Source organism: Stigmatopora nigra, chromosome 23 (genome assembly GCF_051989575.1).
Source record: "Stigmatopora nigra isolate UIUO_SnigA chromosome 23, RoL_Snig_1.1, whole genome shotgun sequence".
NCBI classification, from domain to species: Eukaryota; Metazoa; Chordata; class Actinopteri; order Syngnathiformes; family Syngnathidae; genus Stigmatopora; species Stigmatopora nigra.
The window spans coordinates 6466578-6479825 of record NC_135530.1 but is presented as its reverse complement, the minus strand read 5'-3'; the positions used below and the strand labels follow the sequence as shown (position 1 = coordinate 6479825).

The following is a 13248-nucleotide window of genomic DNA, read 5'->3' as shown; positions in this document are numbered from 1 at the left end:
TCGGCGGTCTTTTGGTCGGCGGTCTTTTGGTCGGCGGTCTTTTGGTCGGCGGTCTTTTGGTCGGCGGTCTTTTGGTCGCCGGTCTTTTGGTCGCCGGTCTTTTGGTCGCCGCTCTTTTGGTCGCCGCTCTTTTGGTCGCCGCTCTTTTGGTCGCCGCTCGTTTGGTCGCCGCTCTTTTGGTCGCCGCTCTTTTGGTCGCCGTTAGGGTTTTCAAATATACTTAGATATTAATCCCTGATCTTGACCCTGACCCTAACGTCGACCAAAAGACCGGCGACCAACGGGGACCAAAAGAGTGGCCAAAAAAAGGCCAGCGACCAAACATCCGGTCACGTAATCTCACCAGTGAAATGGATCCAGGAGATTTTGTAACCGCTTGCACCGGGTGTTTGCTTCCAGGAGAGGGTGACAGAGGTAACACCAGTGTCCACAATCTTGACCTCTTTCACCAGCTGGGGTGGTTCGAATTCCGAAGCAGCAGCTAGGATTGAAACGTTCGTTAAAGCAGGTCACAGTTGGAAAAATGTACACAAAAACATTTCCTTTTTATCACCTGTGGCCTGCGTCAGGGAGATTTCCGGTCCCTCGGTATTCCCGTATATGGCGCGGACTGTGACCGTGTAAACAGAGTGCGGGTTCAGTTCCGTGATGCGATGAGCCAGGACGCTGTGGTCCAAGTAGGCCGTCTTCTTGCCGCTGTCGTCTGCAGACATGAAGCGTGTGACATTCGGGAATGTGAAAATGAAGGCACAGGCAAGGGAGAAGATTTTTACCAGTGTTCCAGGTGAGTTTGTACTCAGTAGCGCCAACAATTGGACTCCACTGTACATCGATGGAAGTGCTGCTGTAAGATGTGACTTCGAAACTGGACACGTAACCTAGAGGAGCTGAGGAGGGAGGAGAACAAATTTATCGGGAGATGTACTTCAATCAGCGTCCTGTTATTGACTACAGTCGTGACCGGATATTTTGGTCGCCGGTCTTTTGGCCGCCAGGCAAATAGTGACAGAGACTTTACTGTTGAAACCAGCTCTCAAAATAATATTCATGAGAGAGTTTAATATCTAAGAGAGAGAGTTTAATATCTAAAAGAGATAGTTTAATATCTAAGAGAGAGAGAGAGAGTTTAATATCTAAGTATGGTTTATTATTTAAGTACTGTTTAATATTTAAGTATGTACTGTTTAATATCTAAGTACTGTTTAATATCTATGTACTGTTTAATATCTAAGTACTGTTTAATATCTAAGTACTGTTTAATATCTAAATACTGTAGAAACCAGCTCTCAAAATTATATTCATGAGAGTTTAATATCTACATATCTATTGTTTTCAACAGTACCTGGATATTAAACACTACTTAGATATTCAACAGTAGCTAGATATTCAACAGTGCTTAGACATTAAACTCTCTCTCTTAGATATTAAACTTTCTCCCATGAATATAATTTTGAGAGCTGGTTTCAACAGTAACTCTCTGTAACCATTTGACCAGCAACCAAAAGACCGAGGACCAAACCACCGAGCACCGACAACAGTAGACGTTACTGCCAATGAAAGCTGTTTCCAAAAACACGGCTACTGACATGTCCGGAAGGTAGCGGTGATCCCGGGCCCGACCACCGATCCGAACAGCACGTAAAGAGTAAGAGCGTACTCTGTGTCGTGGGCCAAGTTTTTCAGTTGGTACTCGATTGTGGTGCCATTCAGTGCCAACTGCCTGGGACGGTCCCGACCCCCAAACTCTGAATAAAAAGAACAAAAAAAAAATATATATATATAAGCATAAACATTCATGGACACATTGTAACTTCTGACTCACCTATTGTGGGTCCCCAAGCAAGTCGGTATCCCGTTGCACCCGACACGGCATTCCAGGCGACCACGGCTGCGCCGGTGCTGACGGCCGACACTTTAAGGGTCTGCACCGCGCTGCTGTCCACTAGGAGGACGCCATCGAGTCAGTACACAGAAAGCGTGCGGCATTCAGGTTCTTTCCGGAGCAGCATTTTTCATACCTGTCAACTTATACGTTTTATACGTATTTTATACGTTTTGTTACCATTTCAAATCATGTACGCCGTACACCGACTTTTGTACGGGGGAAAAAAAATAAAAAAAACTATAACATATAATTAATACAATATTTATGAAAACCGATCTCAACAAGACCGTTTTGGCTAAAATTCAGATAGTCTCGTAGCCAATGACGCTACTGTCATCGATGGTTACGATTGTCACGGTATACCAGCAAAAATGATCCTCAATCGTATGTATTTTTTTAGCGGTGCGTACGGCAATATCGATAAAGGATGACATACGCATGCGTAGATGTACATCGAGTAAATATCGTGGAAGTAAGCTTGGAGGAGCCACTTAGTAAGAAACGAGTTACCGCGAGTAAACATGTGTCGTACGGTGTTTGTAAGGTATTTTTAGGGGTTTGTACGGGGAATCATAATCATTTATAAGGGCAGATATCGGCAGAGGTTGACAGGTATGATTTTTACGTACGTGTCTCAACTTTGGCGGATTTGACGGGCCCCTCGATGTCTCCGAAAATGGGGTTCATGGTGACGGTGTACTCGGCACCTGCGTGAAGGCCCTGGATCATGTAGAAGTTAAAAGTGTCTCTCAAGTTGATGTTCTCAATGTGGCCGTCTAAGAACACAAATAAAACTGGATTGTAATAATAATAATAATTGAAGGTATTCTGTAATACGGCTGCCAGGGAGGTCACAGGCATCAATTACCCTGCGACGCCCATGTGAGACGATATCCTGTAGCGCCTTTAACTGGCGTCCATTTGGCCTGCACCGTGTCTGTGGTGGCATTTTGGACAAGGAGCTCTTGAATTGCGACCAGCTTTACTAATAAAACAAATCACAACGATAAATATCTGATCAGAAAGCATGTCACGGTGAACTCCAATTTCAAAGCCATCCCACACTTAAAGAGGGACGAACCAGAGAGTTTCTATGGAAAAACAGCATACTCCAGTGCACAAAGGGTAGTATGACAACTTCATAACACCATTCAATTTCAGAATTTTGTTGATATATACCAGACATGGGCAAACTACGGCCCGCAGGCCACATACGGCCCGTTAGGTTTTTTAATGATGTTGTCCAAATAGTTTTTTTTTTTGTTTTTCCCCCAAGATGGCTGCCAGTGGCAGTAGCTCTGTCCACTCTTATTTGTTTTTTTTTGTGTTTTACAGCCCCTCTATCTTTTTAAATGACATTTTAATATTTCTTAATACATTCATTTTTACTTTACTTTGTACTTTATCCTTTATTTTGTACTTTATACTATTTACTTTACTTTGTACTTTATACATTTTACTTTACACTTTTTACTTTAGTTTGTACTTTATACTTTTTACTTTACTTTGTACTTTAGACTTTTTACTTTACTTTGTACTTTAGACTTTTTACTTTACTTTGTACTTTAGATTTTTTACTTTACTTTGTACTTTGTACTTTTTACTTTACTTTGTACTTTTTACTTTACTTTGTACTTTTTACTTTACTTTGTACTTTTTACTTTACTTTGTACTTTTTACTTTACTTTGTACTTTTTACTTTACTTTGTACTTTTTACTTTACACTTTTTACTTTACTTTGTACTTTTTACTTTCTTTGTACTTGTAATTTATACTTTTTACTTTATACTTTTTACTTGAATGAGTGATGAGTATGTTAATACTTTTTTTCTGTTTATGTTTCATATGTACTGTTAACGGATGCACTTTTTTATATGTATCGTACCTTGTGCTGACCTGGCCCATCTGTCCAATTTTTAAAGTCAATGTGGCCCCGGGGCCCAAAAGTTTGCCCACCCCTGATATATACTGTTGTTTTTCCACTAACAAACCTACATGTCTTCCCCACAATGGACACCGGTTCACTTGGCCCCTGTTGATAAATTGCATAAATACTGATGGTGTACTCTTTGTCCTCCTCTAGGCTGTCGATCACGTGAGAAGACGCATCACCGGGGAGCAGATGCTCGTACACAAAGCCCGGTCGGTTGGCTGCATTTTGGGAGAGCAGACGTCAATGGGACAAAAATGAAGCATTGTTGCCAATGTGTCGCGATCGTACGTCTTGGAATGAAAATCTTGAAGCCGTTGAGCTTCTTAAGAGGAGGCGTCCATCCCAGACGTAGTGAGAAAAGACCCTCTTCGATGACGCGGAAGTTTAACACTTGAGGCAACGGTGCTGAAATATAAAAATAAGACTTGAGGACAATGACATTTGGGGGGGGGGGGGGTGTCTCGGTGAAGCGTGACCGGACGTTTGGTCGCCGGTCTTTTGGTCCTTTTTGGTCGCCGGTCTTTTGGTCGCCAGTCAAATGTATTTAGATATTAAACCGTACTTTGATATTAAACTCTCTCTTAGATATTAAACTTTCTCTTAGATATTAAATTCTCTCTTAGATATTAAATTCTCTCTTAGATATTAAACTCTCTCAATATATTTTTGAGAGCTGAAAGAGAGAGAGTTTAATATCAAAGAGAGATAGTTTAATATCTAAGTACTGTTGAAAACAGTAGATATTTAGATATCAAACTCTCTCATGAAGATAATTTCGAGAGCTGGTTTAGTACTTAAATATGAAACAGTACTTAGATATTAAACCGTACTTAGATACTAAACAGTACTTAGATATTTAACAGTACTTAGATATTTAACAGTACTTAGATATTTAACAGTACTTAGATATTAAACCGTACTTAGATATTAAACTCTCTCTCTCATGAAAATAATTTTGAGAGCTGGTTTCAACAGTAAACTCTCTGTCACCATTTGACCAAAAGACCGGCAAACTAACGTCCGAGCACCCAGCAAAGCACTTACTTGTCTGAACGGTTGTAGTTACCGACTCTCCAATGAGGCCAGGGTACACGGCGAATACAGTCAAGGAATAGGATGTCTTGGGGTTGAGGTCGTCCACCACGGCTGTCGACACGTCCGGTTTAAGATCGATCTTGGGAGGAAAAAGTCAAATAATTAGATATTGTGATCAATGTTCCCACTAATTTTTCATTGGTCTGGGCAGAAAGACAAGCTCCCTGAGCGCACGGAGTACCATTGTGAGTGACATCATCATTGCTCGCCATGGGCACACCAGTATCACACCTGCCATAAGCAGGTGCATGTCAATGTTCCCTCTAAATTTTCATGTAAAACATGCTATGAAACACAAAAGACATAAGAGTGGACAGAGCTACGGCCAATGACTGCCACGTAAACGGCGCCATCATGGGGAAAGGGTAAAAAAAAAAAGGTTGGATTTTATTTACTGCGCGCCTTATGATTGCTGCTGCGCAGAGAAGACGAGAGTAGTGCGCAATTGCGCATCGCACAGCTTAAAGGGAACATTGGCTGTGACCAAGATAAGGTGGTTCTCCACTTGGCTTACCTGTCTTTGGTGGGTGTGGACAAGTTGCCCAGCAGAATCGAGGGGGACGACCAAGACTCGATAAGAGGCAATGTCGCCCGTAGCCGCAGTCCATGTCAGTCGCAGCGAACTGTACGCGACCTCACTTGCCCGGAGGTCTCTCGGACCTGTGACGGCTTCTTTGACTAGAGGGGAATAGACTTCAGTTGATCATGTTGGCGCCAGTGAAGGGGTCCGTCCAGGCATCTCCCCTCACCAGGCTGGATAGTTTTGATGGGTCGTGGGGGCTCCGAGGCGGTGAAACACACTCTACGGGACAATTTGGGGAGGACGCTCTCCAGGGAGGGGAAATCCACACCCATCAGGAGGTGTTCTTCATGCGGCTCAGACACGGCGGTCCTCAGCTCGGCCTCATCCGCTCCCCTCAAACCTGAACACCAGTAGCAGTATTTCTAATCATCCATCAGGTGGAGCTGTGGCCTTTCTAATTTGCTCACAGTTGCACCAGCTTACTGCTTCAAAATACCAATGAAACAGCATATTTACCATGAGCTGACTCAGGGTTCTCCATGTTGCTTATTTACTGTAACAGGAGGCTCACAGGAACACATAACCCCCTCAAAAAGCTTGTGAATCACATACCTCTGCCGATAACTGCCCTTATAAATGATTATGATTCCCCGTACAAACCCCCCAAAAACCGTACAAACACCGTACGACGCATGTTTACTCGCAGTAACTCGTTTCTTACTCGGTGGCTCCTCCATGCTTGCTTCCACGATATTTACTCTATGTATATCTACGCATGCGCATGTCATCCTTTATGGATATTGCCGTACACACCGCTAAAATATACAGTTTTCCCTTGGTCATCGTGGTTAATGGGGACTGGGACCACCCGCGATAAGTGAATTCCCGCGAAGTAAGGATTCCCCTATTAAAATGCTTAATTTGAACTTAATTAAAAAAAAAACTTTTTAAATTATTTATTTTATTTATTTTACTCCCCTGTATACAATACACCATATAGAATACGGGTAGAGAGAATGAAATTCATGTTATAACAAAAAAAAACAGTCAAATATGTTGTCTCAATGTAATATTAGTATTTTTGTTTTTTATTTTTTTCCCCAAAAAATCCGCGAAGCTCTGAGTCCGCATTGGCTGAGCCGAGAAGTAGCGAGGGAACACTGTACATACGATTGAGGATAATTTTTGCTGGTATACCGTGACAATAGTAACGATCAATGACAGTAGCGTCGTTAGCTACCAGCCTACGAGACCAGCGAAAACGGTCTTGTTGAGATCGGTTTTCATATATATTGGCGATTTTTTTTAAACAAAAATTTTCCCCGTACAAAAGTCGGTGTACGGGGTACATGATTGGAAATGGTAAAAAGCGTATAAAATACGTGTAAAACATACAATTTGACAGGTATGGAATCAATTCCCCCTTTGGCACTGCCACACATGTACAGATTGCGGTGCAATTGTTTTTCAGTTTGTTGGCAAGCACTCGCAGGTTCGCCAGGTGATAAATAAAAGAAGTGCTACTCAGCCTCAGTGATGAAGATGAATTGGCCGGTGAATAATGGCTGCAATTAGAGAGCAATCGGCTAATGAGCACTAATTATTGCAGGGCTTTGAGCAAGGGTAGAAAAACATGTGTGGATAATGCACGTGTGTGTAAGTGATTTTGACGTGACTTAGAAATGTGAAAATAGCCAAATAATATCCTGAATCCAATGAATCGAAAAAAGCTAGGACATGAATTTCTAACAGGGATGGTCCAGATAAGATCTGAGGGTGCCGCTGCAGTGCGGATGTTGAGGGAATTCATAATGCCAACTCACCGAGTGCAAACAGTGAAATCCCCTCATCAGCTACTTCTCTGGCGGCGGCGGCCAAGGGGTCGTCCGAGGGTCCGTTTGTGATCAAAATGGCCACCTAAATACAAAGTAAATAGCTGTCACTACGCTTGCAACTCAAAAGAAACCAATTTTCAATCTTTAAAATAGGGTGCCGGTCTTTTGGTCGCTAGTCTTTAGGTCGCCGTTTTTTAATATCTAAGAGAGAGAGAGAGTATTAATATCTAAGAGAGAGTTTAATATGTAAGTACTGTTTAACATCAAAGTACTGTTTAATATGTAAGTACTCTTGAAACCAGCTCTCAAAATTATAGTTTAATATCTAAATATCTACTGTTTTCAACAGTACTTAGATATTAAACCGTACTTAGATATTAAACAGTACTTATATATTAAACAGTATTTAGGTATCAACCATTCTTAGATATTAAATAGTACTTAGATATTAAACAGTACTTAGATATTAAACTCTCTCTCATGAATATAATTTTGAGAGCTGGTTTCAAGAGTAAACTCTGTCACCATTTGACCTGCGACCAAAAGACCAGCGATCCAAAGACTGGCGAGCAAAAGACTAGCGACCCAAAGACCGGCGACCAAACGTCCGGTCACGCTAAAATAGCACTGCATAAAAAAGTTCTCTCTAAGAGGAAAAAACACATAGCATACATTGTAACAACCCATTGACTGCCATTGTAGATGATACACTCTCAATTCATTTTGAATGGAGAGGTTGGCAGCCCCTCCCCGTAAAAACATGTTAAACAACTTAAAATTTGATGTAGATTAGTTTTATTTTTTTTAAGAGTTAGCTTTTCTCTATACTTTACTTTGCAAATCAATTTCAAAAGATTCAACATCTGCGCAGTAGTGTGCTGTATGATTAACAATCCAATGTTTGAGGAATAAAAGAAAAATACATTTGAAAACAGCACCCAGCTGGTTAACACCCCCCATAGATTTGTCCATTGCTTGTTTCATAATTGAATTTATAATTGAAAGAATGAAGTGTCAAGAGCAAGCGGGATGCCACAGAGACTAGCAATTTGCTCATGAAAAAATATCAAGTAAAAATTCATGTCAAGTCCAGGAAAAAAAGAAGCAGTAGGACCGCGTCAATATGAGATTGTAGCCCCTTGCTACAAATTCAATATATCAGCCTAATCCCCTGCCTGCCGCCTTCCCACATTAAGTGCAAAATTATTCAAAAGCACACTCGCAAGATAGCGAGTTGATGGGAATGCTAACCGTCAGAGTTATTCCGTGTCTCCCGCTGCTGATAGAGAGGGAAAAGACTTCACGTTTTATCACTGGACAAGTTTAGTCGGCGTCTGACTTTAGCACGATTGTGCAAACCGGGCATGTCACTGGGATCTATTATCGGGAGAAGGATTTTTGCAGGTATCGTATTTATTCAAGTATAAAGCGCACCCATAATTTGTGTAACCGGACATTTGGTACCCAGTCTTTTGGGTCGCCGGTCTTTTGGTCGCCGGTCTTTTGGTCGCCAGTCTTTTGGTCGCCAGTCTTTTGGTCGCCGGTCTTTTGGTCACCGGTCTTTTGGTCACCTGTCTTTTGGTCGCCGGTCTTTTGGTCGCCGGTCTTTTGGTCCTCGGTCTTTTGGTCACCGGTCTTTTGGTCGCCGGTCTTTTGGTCGCCGGTCTTTTGGTCGCCGGTCTTTTGGTCGCCGATCTTTTGGTCGCCGGTCTTTTGGTTGCCGGTCAAATGGTGACAGAGAGTTTACTGTTGAAGCCAGCTCTCAAAATTATATTCATGAGAGTTTAATATCTAAATATCTACTGTTTTCAACAGTACTTATAGATTAAACAGTACTTAGATATTAAACTCTCTCTCTTAGATATTAAACTCTCTCATGAATATAATTTTGAGAGCTGGTTTCAACAGTAAACTCTCTGTGACCATTTGACCAGCAACCAAAAGGGACCAAAAGACCGGAAATCAAAAGAACGGCGACCAAAAGACCGGCGACCAAAATACCGGAGACCAAAATACCGAAGACCAAAAGACCGGAGACCAAAAGACCGGAGACCAAAAGACCGGAGACCAAAAGACCGGAGAACAAAAGACCGGAGAACAAAAGACCGGAGACCAAAAGACCGGAGACCAAAAGACCGGAGACCAAAAGACCGGAGACCAAAATACCGGAGACCAAAAGACCGGAGACCAAAAGACCGGAGACCAAAAGACCGGAGACCAAAAGACCGGAGACCAAAAGACCGGAGACCAAAAGACCGGAGACCAAAAGACCGGAGACCAAAAGACCGGAGACCAAAAGACCGGAGACCAAAAGACCGGAGACCAAAAGACCGGAGACCAAAAGACCGGAGACCAAAAGACCGGAGACCAAAAGACCGGAGACCAAAAGACCGGAGACCAAAAGACCGGAGACCAAAAGACCGGAGACCAAAAGACCGGAGACCAAAAGACCGAGCACCATAATTTGTGACTAAAAATTGTTATGCATGTATTTTTTTCACTTTTTCTCAGGAGACCCAAAAGATGGCACCGTTACCGGTAACTGGCAAGTGTTAAACATATGTCGCCATGATAAAAGATATGTAAGGGAAACCTGGTAAAATAAACTACCAGTGTGAACACAATTCTTAAATGGAATTTACAAATTTAAATCCTAAAAGTCTAATTCATCATCAAAATATTCAAAAAAATTCAAAATCTGATTCATCATCATTATCAGATTCATCAAATAATTGATTCCATTCTGGTGGAGGGCAATTTTTCACAGGGATTTACTCATAAAAGCAGAGACCTCATGTATAACAGGCATCCAAACTTTGCTACAGTTTTCTGGTACAAGATTTTGCGCATATTTGAGTAAGTACGGTACCTTGGGTGCTAGGTCCCGACTGATGGCGGCGCTGAAAGCCTGCTCTGCCAGAAAGCGGAGGGCGGCACCCGTCTTCCTGGCTCCGCCTTCGTAAGGTAGGACGCTGACGGCCTTCAGCACCTCCTTCAGGGAGTCGTGGTCTGTCAGAGCGATGCGCATCCTATACGTAAAAACCGAGGTGAGGTGAGATCCTGAACGAGTCGTCCACGCTTACCTTGGGATGTCCCCGAAGACGGTGACCCCAAAACGGATGCCGTCTGCTCCTACGGGGCTGTCGTGGAAGGAGGAGACCATCGCCGAGATGAAGCCTCGAACTTCGGAGAATCCGCCGGCGCCGACGCCTCGTGACTCGTCCACCAAGAATACGATATCGGCCTGAGCCGCCGTTCGGCAAGCTGTGGTAAAATTTCCCATTAGAGCCATCAAAAGGTCATTCATCGCCGGACAAATGGTAACAGAGAGTTTACCGATGAAACCAGCTCCCAAAATTATATTCATGAGAGAGTTTAATATCTAAGTACTGTTTAATTTCTAAGTTCTGCTGAAAACAGTTGATATTTAGATATTAAACTCTCTCTCATGATTATAATTTGAGAGCTGGTTTCAACAGTACTTAGATATTAAACAGTACTTGGATATTAAACTCTCACATGAGTATAATTTTAAGAGCTGGTTTCATTCGACCGGCGACCAAAAGACCGGCGACCAAAAGACCGGCGACCAAAAAGACCGGCGACCAAAACACCGGCGACCAAAACACCGGCGACCAAAACGTCCGGTCACATTAGTTATCCACCGACAGGCTGCCTGATGGTGCTATGGTTTACTCGTCCACTTTGGGTGCGAGCAGATGCGGGCTCGATTCCCACTGATGGTGGAACTTTGGGCTTTCCCCTTCAGGTGTCGGCAAAGCAAAACACCATCATTTGCCCAGGAAGGAAAGAAAGGCGGAGAGCAACAACGATAGCCACTGACTGCACTGGTGTCACTTTCCACTCCTCACTAGATGGCAGTATTGACTCATCTCGTTTGCTCACGCCATCCCGCAGCAAGCTTCACAAACATCCATGAATGCCTAATGAAAGTCAAGTCAGCCTCCCCAAAAGAGCATCAATATTCCTAGCAAACCAGCAATAAAACTTGAGCAAAGCAATGAGGAAGGCTGAGAATATTAAGGTAAACACAGCCCGCCTCCTCCAGCCAAACGGGCGCTATTTAAAGTCGCCATTCATGAATGAGACGTGCAAATTAGAACAAATAGAGCAAATAAGACATCTCGGTGGTAACTCTACTGTCTATTTTACGCATTAGCAAAGTAAAGTCAAAAGGAATGTATTAAGAAATAATAAAATGTAATTAAAAGAAAAGATAACAGGGCTATAAAACACAAAAAACAAATAAGAGTGGACACAGCTACTGCCACTGGCTTCTGCGTGACGGCGCCATCTTGGGGTAAAAATAAAAATAAAAACATTGGAAACCATCGGCGGGCCGGATTAAAAAGCCTAACGGGACGGATGTGGCCCACGGGCCGTAGTTTGCCCATATCTGCCTTAACCAATTGAGCTTTTGGTCAAATTTTTTTAACATACTCAGTAAGTGATATCATACCTTCAGCTTGCACCACAACTTTCTGACACGTAATGCAAAGCAGTGCAAATAGGCCGATAAAGGAGGAGCAGCCCATTCTCCTCTTTTCCTCTTGTCTTCTTGTCCCTTCACGATCCTCAGCTCTTCCTCCTTTCCTGGCAAAAAAAAAAATCCCCTTCCAGGACGGCGCAGTGGGATCATCAATTTCCACGTTTCCTCCCTCTTATCTGAGACAGGGAAAGTCAAAGAGAGATAAAACGTGAGCAGCCAATTTTTTAACGTTAGATTTAACCTGTAGACGGGCGAGTGAGCTTGGATGCATGCAAATCACTCACTATTTATCGTGTATTGTCTTTAGCAAAGCGAGAAGAGGATAATAAATGGGACAACAGCTTTTGGAACAAAAAGCAATTAATGCAGCTTCTCTAAACAAACACGCATTTGGAATATGTGGGGATAATCATTCAAAGTGCTATCGCATTACTCCTTATATATACACATTAAGTTATTATGTGACGTTTCCCTTTTGCCAACTGAAAATGTTTGATGATAATGATGGCTCCTAAGGATATCATGCATGTTTAAATAAAGGGGCTCTTTTTGGGAATGAAAATGTCTGTTAAGCTCTGACTGACCGTGATCGGACATTTGGTCACCGTTTTTTTGGTCACCGGTCAAATGGTGACAGAGAGTTTACTGTTGAAACCATCTCTCAAAATTATATTCATGAGAGAGAGTTTAAAATCTAAGTGCTGTTTAATATCTAAGTACTCTTTAATATCTAAGTATTCTTTAATATCTAAGTACTGTTGAAACCAGCTCTCAAAATTATATTCATGAGAGAGTTTAATATCTAAGTATTGTTTAATATCTAAGTACATTTTAATATCTATGTACTGTTAAATATCTAAGTACTGTTTAATATCAATGTACTGTTGAAAAAAGTAGATATGTAGATATTAAACTATCTCTCATGAATAGAATTTTGAGAGCTGGTTTCAACAGTACTTAGATATCAAACAATACTTAGATATTAAACAGTACTTAGATATTAAACAGTACTCAGATATTAAACAGTACTTAGAAATTAAACAGTACTTAGATATTATACCTCTCTCTTAGATATTAAACAGTACTTAGATATTAAACTCTCTCTCTCTCATGAATATAATTTTGAGAGCTGGTTTCAACAGTAAACTCTCTGTCACCATTTGACCGGTGACCAAAAGACCGGCGACCAAACGTCTGGTCAAGACTACCACAGCACAATGCTAACCCTACATATACTATCCGCTAGTCAGTACCGTTTTGGAATGAAATACGTCTGAACTCACAATCTGTCTGGCATAACTGGCTTAAAATTGCACAAATTAGAATTTTACTGCGGATGTCCCAACATTTGTTTCCTGTTTTTTGTGGGCCCGCCTCGACCAATTCACATAAGCGTTAAGTGCCGTAAAAAAATAAAATAAAAACATGGGGGCTCAACGGGGAACTGTTTGGCGAAAATGTCTTGGC

General features: G+C 42.0%; 1 protein-coding gene across 1 annotated transcript in view; it reads right to left on the bottom strand.

Annotated features, from left to right (window-relative positions):
• Window positions 1-11893, bottom strand: part of col7a1l (collagen type VII alpha 1-like) — a 43064-nt gene extending 31171 nt beyond the window's left edge. Inside the window, exons 1-16 of the mRNA XM_077710168.1 lie at window positions 11752-11893; window positions 10355-10535; window positions 10141-10300; window positions 7260-7353; window positions 5663-5836; window positions 5428-5591; window positions 4863-4992; window positions 4107-4223; window positions 3881-4036; window positions 2754-2870; window positions 2515-2661; window positions 1823-1942; window positions 1587-1745; window positions 774-887; window positions 554-703; window positions 344-481 (exon numbers count right to left, since the gene is read on the bottom strand). Of these exons, the coding sequence (XP_077566294.1) occupies window positions 344-481; window positions 554-703; window positions 774-887; window positions 1587-1745; window positions 1823-1942; window positions 2515-2661; window positions 2754-2870; window positions 3881-4036; window positions 4107-4223; window positions 4863-4992; window positions 5428-5591; window positions 5663-5836; window positions 7260-7353; window positions 10141-10300; window positions 10355-10535; window positions 11752-11827 (2197 nt within the window). The 5' untranslated portion in view covers window positions 11828-11893. The remainder of the gene's footprint in view (window positions 1-343; window positions 482-553; window positions 704-773; window positions 888-1586; window positions 1746-1822; window positions 1943-2514; window positions 2662-2753; window positions 2871-3880; window positions 4037-4106; window positions 4224-4862; window positions 4993-5427; window positions 5592-5662; window positions 5837-7259; window positions 7354-10140; window positions 10301-10354; window positions 10536-11751) is intronic.
• Window positions 11894-13248: the final 1355 nt, after the last annotated feature.